The sequence below is a fragment of the Pseudoliparis swirei genome, chromosome 14, assembly GCF_029220125.1.
Source record: "Pseudoliparis swirei isolate HS2019 ecotype Mariana Trench chromosome 14, NWPU_hadal_v1, whole genome shotgun sequence".
Lineage (NCBI taxonomy): Eukaryota > Metazoa > Chordata > Actinopteri > Perciformes > Liparidae > Pseudoliparis > Pseudoliparis swirei.
The window spans coordinates 1,060,006-1,065,005 of NC_079401.1; the positions used below are offsets into that span (position 1 = coordinate 1,060,006).

Here is a 5,000-nt window from a genome sequence, read left to right on the forward strand (position 1 = left end):
CCCCCCCCTCCCCCGACTGGACGGGGCTTCACTCCCCATTACACACACACACAGAGACACACACACACACACAGAGACACACACACACACCGATGATTTTCTTTCTTTTGTTTTCACGGGAGTTAAATTAAATTATTGTTATTATTATTTATTGGAGCAGAAATAAAAAGTGAAGTGACCTGAAAAAACAATTAAAGACGATTTAAATAAACAACGTTCATCTTTTTAATATTTACAAATTTAAATCTTCTTCACGGGTTTATGAGATTAAAACAACGTTTCAATTAATTTGTCGAGAAAAATGTCCGTAGATTAAATTAATAGAAATAAAATGATGTTCTCTATTAGAGGTTTTAAAGCAGCAGCTCCTCTTCCTCCTCCTCATCTTCCTCACGATGAGCCGGCCAATTATTTGTAACGTTAAATGTTGAGGTCACTCAAGCGACTTCTCTCACATTTACGACGCTCGCCGCAGACGCTTTAATGCACCACATACACACATGCACACACACACATGCACACACACACATATGCACACATACGCACACACATGTACACGCACACACACATATGCACACATACGCACACACATGTACACGCACACACACACACACTCGTACACACGCACACACACTCACACACACTTACACTCACACACACATACACACACACTCACAGTATCTCTGATCATGAAGCTGAATATGAGATGGAATTAAAGCCACGCCCCTCCCCCCCGATCAATATGTGAAGGTCGTGGCGTGATCAATAAACACTTCTTCAGAACTGTTTTGAGCGATGATTTAAATGTTTAAGAAGAAACATTTCAATAATCTATTAATATGCATCAATGATTAATTTAAGGTTATTAATCAAAGGAAATGACATCTAAATACATTTAAATATATAAATATAAACACTAAATATTAGAAAACTAAAATCACTTTAAATGTAATTATAATTAAAGAGACGAAATGAGGAATAAAAAGATCTTTTATGTGGTTAAACTTTAACAGGATTTAAATATCAATAAAAATTATAATTATAATAACAATAATAATTATTATTGTTATTATAATAATAATAATTATGATAATAATCTCTCTTATGTGTTTAGTTATAATATCTATAATAATTGTACAAAATGATTCTAAATGTAATTATTTGTTTGTTTTTAAATTATAAATATTTGTTTTTATTATTTCCAGATCAAACAGTAAATATATATATATGTGTAAATATACAAAGTATTTAGGTTTAATTAAAACAATAACATTGGATTAAAAAAAATTATTCAATTTAGTGAAATTGTTCCGTGTCTCCACAAATTGTTTAAATATTGTTTCATTACACTAACGAGTTTATAATCAGTGAATTATCAATCAGCCAGTTTTGTGTCTGAAGATAAAGAAAAAATTAAATGAACCAAAAGTTAAATATTAATTTATATAATATTGATTAATCAAAAGTTTATTGATTATTGTCCTTATGACTTTCAAAATAAAAGTGCGTAAACCTTGTCACATATTTTGTTCTGGGGCTTTTATTCTGTGGATTGTGAGGACCAGTCGCACGGGTAGTGTGTGTGTGTGTGGGTGTTCGTGTGTGTGTGTGTGATGCTTCTGACCAATTACAGGAGGAAGTGTTTTAAGTGGCTGAAGCGTCGTTACTGAAGTCCTCGCCGCAAATTAAGGTCACGCTAAGAAGTAATTACAGAGTGTGTCTCTGTGTGTGTGTGTGTGTGTGTGTGCTACCTAAACACTGTCAGACACAATAACACACAAACACACACACACATTAAGAGGTGAAACACTCCCACAAATAAACACTGACACACTTAGGAGCAGAAACATAAAGAATGAATAATTAAATAACTAAAATAATGAAAATGGACAAACAGACACACACACACACACACTCTCTCACACACACACACACACACACACAGACACACACTCTCACACACACACACACACACAGACACTTGGCTGCAGGCGTCTGTCGACAGAACACATTAAAGTCATCGTTCTGCTGGATGATTAAAAAACTGATTAATTTGGGATAATGACGAGAAAAATACAAGAAGACATCGAGTCTCACACACACACACACACATGCACACGCACACACTAGAATAATTAAGAAGATAATAAGGCAGCGTTTAGTGTGGAGAGCTTCCTCCTGTGCTGAGAGCAGGAACACACACACACACACACACACCATACATACACACACACCATCTGGAGATCATTGGTCTGCGCTGCCCCCCGCAGGACAAACACAGCAACAACAGCGTTTTAGTTATTTATTAAACATTAAATACATTCTGTTGTCTTTTAAAGTATATATATTTTTATATATATTTATATATATATATAAATAAATGTATATATATAAACACTTATTTTTAAAGTATTTATTTTTTATATATATATTTATACATATATACACATTTATATATATCTAATATATATAAATGTGTATAAATATAAACACTTATTTTGTAAGTATTTATTTTAACAAAATAATACATATAAAATAAATTATATATATTTATATATGTATAATAAAAAAAATAAAATAATAAACAGACAATAGAATGTATGTTTATATTTCTATAAATATAATAAACTCCAGAATGTATGTTTACTCGTGTCTCATGGACTCACGCTGAACTCTTGAGGACTTGAAGGTCGCAGGTCTGAAGTGGACTCCGTGACCTCGTAACACCTGAAGACATGGTCAGCCCCCCCCCCCCTAATGTCCGGTCCTCTTTTTAATTCCGTCTGATAAAACTTAACTGCAGATAAATAGCTGAGCGGCTCCATTTCCTCTTAATTGGAGAGTGATTAAGAGACGAATGGCTGGGGGGGGGGGGGTCACCTTCCCAGAGGACTTCCTGTCCTCTGTCTTCCTGTCCTCACTGTCTTCCTGTCCTCACTGACTTCCTGTCCTCACTGTCTTCCTGTCCTCACTGACTTCCTGTCCTCACTGTCTTCCCGTCCTCACTGACTTCCCGTCCTCACTGTCTTCCTGTCCTCACTGTCTTCCTGTCCTCACTGTCTTCCTGTCCTCACTGACTTCCTGTCCTCACTGTCTTCCTGTCCTCACTGTCTTCCTGTCCTCACTGACTTCCTGTCCTCACTGTCTTCCTGTCCTCACTGTCTTCCTGTCCTCACTGTCTTCCTGTCCTCACTGTCTTCCTGTCCTCACTGACTTCCTGTCCTCACTGTCTTCCTGTCCTCACTGTCTTCCTGTCCTCACTGACTTCCTGTCCTCACTGTCTTCCTGTCCTCACTGTCTTCCTGTCCTCACTGACTTCCTGTCCTCACTGTCTTCCTGTCCTCACTGACTTCCTGTCCTCACTGACTTCCTGTCCTCACTGACTTCCTGTCCTCACTGTTTTCCTGTCCTCACTGTCTTCCTGTCCTCACTTACTTCCTGTCCTCACTGACTTCCTGTCCTCACTGACTTCCTGTCCTCACTGACTTCCTGTCCTCACTGTTTTCCTGTCCTCACTGACTTCTTGTCCTCACTGTCTTCCTGTCCTCACTGACTTCCTGTCCTCACTGTCTTCCTGTCCTCACTGACTTCCTGTCCTCTGTCTTCCTGTCCTCACTGTCTTCCTGTCCTCACTGACTTCCTGTCCTGTCTTCTTGTCCTCACTGTCTTCCTGTCCTCACTGACTTCCTGTCCTCACTGTCTTCCTGTCCTCACTGACTTCCTGTCCTCTGTCTTCCTGTCCTCACTGTCTTCCTGTCCTCACTGACTTCCTGTCCTGTCTTCCTGTCCTCACTGTTTTCCTGTCCTCACTGACTTCTTGTCCTCACTGTCTTCCTGTCCTCACTGACTTCCTGTCCTCACTGACTTCCTGTCCTCACTGTTTTCCTGTCCTCACTGACTTCTTGTCCTCACTGTCTTCCTGTCCTCACTGACTTCCTGTCCTCACTGACTTCCTGTCCTCACTGACTTCCTGTCCTCACTGTTTTCCTGTCCTCACTGACTTCTTGTCCTCACTGTCTTCCTGTCCTCACTGACTTCCTGTCCTCACTGTCTTCCTGTCCTCACTGACTTCCTGTCCTCTGTCTTCCTGTCCTCACTGTCTTCCTGTCCTCACTGACTTCCTGTCCTGTCTTCCTGTCCTCACTGTCTTCCTGTCCTCACTGACTTCCTGTCCTCACTGACTTCCTGTCCTCTGTCTTCCTGTCCTCACTGACTTCCTGTCCTCTGTCTTCCTGTCCTCACTGTCTTCCTGTCCTCACTGACTTCCTGTCCTGACTTCCTGTCCTCTGTCTTCCTGTCCTCACTGACTTCCTGTCCTGAGACTTCCTGTCCTCACAGACTTCCTGTCCTCACTGACTTCCTGTCCTTTGACTTCCTGTCCTCACCGTCCTGGAACACGCGCTCCACGTTCAGCCCGTAGGTGGCGCAGGTCTCGTAGTACGTGCAGCGCTTCAGGTCGTTGGAGAGCTTCCGGGCTCTTCCGTCGTCGATGACCCGCGGGTTGGCCGAGCTGATGGCGTCTGGGGGGACAAGGTTAGACCAGTTAGACCAGTAAGACCTGTTAGACCAGTTAGACCTGTGAGACCAGTGAGACCAGTTAGACCAGTTAGACCTCGTTAGTCCAGTCCTCGTTAGCCCCCCAGGCCCCTTCATCGAGCCTTTCAGTGGGACTATGTCGCCCCCTGCTGGTCACTGTGGGCGTCACACTGAACTCTAAACTCTTGATTAATCAATAAATACTTTTTTTTTTGCATATATATCTAAAAATAAATATACAATATATATATATATATTGCATATACTTGACATCTCTAAATAAAATAAATATATGGATATATTTATATATCCATATATTTATTATATTAGACATCTCTAAATATAATTTTATAATTTTATTTAATGATGTCAAATATATACAATATATAATATACATTTTATTTAAAGATGCTTATCAGCCTGCTCATTAAGAGTTAAATGTTTAAACTATTTAAATCTCTTTA

General features: G+C 39.9%; 1 protein-coding gene across 3 annotated transcripts in view; it reads right to left on the reverse strand.

The window, feature by feature from the left end:
• Positions 1–5,000, reverse strand: part of agap1 (ArfGAP with GTPase domain, ankyrin repeat and PH domain 1) — a 75,737-nt gene that overhangs the window by 40,287 nt on the left and 30,450 nt on the right. For all 3 annotated transcript variants that reach the window (XM_056431003.1, XM_056431000.1, XM_056431002.1), the window contains one exon: positions 4,386–4,520. In XM_056431003.1, the coding sequence (XP_056286978.1) occupies positions 4,386–4,520 (135 nt within the window). The remainder of the gene's footprint in view (positions 1–4,385; positions 4,521–5,000) is intronic.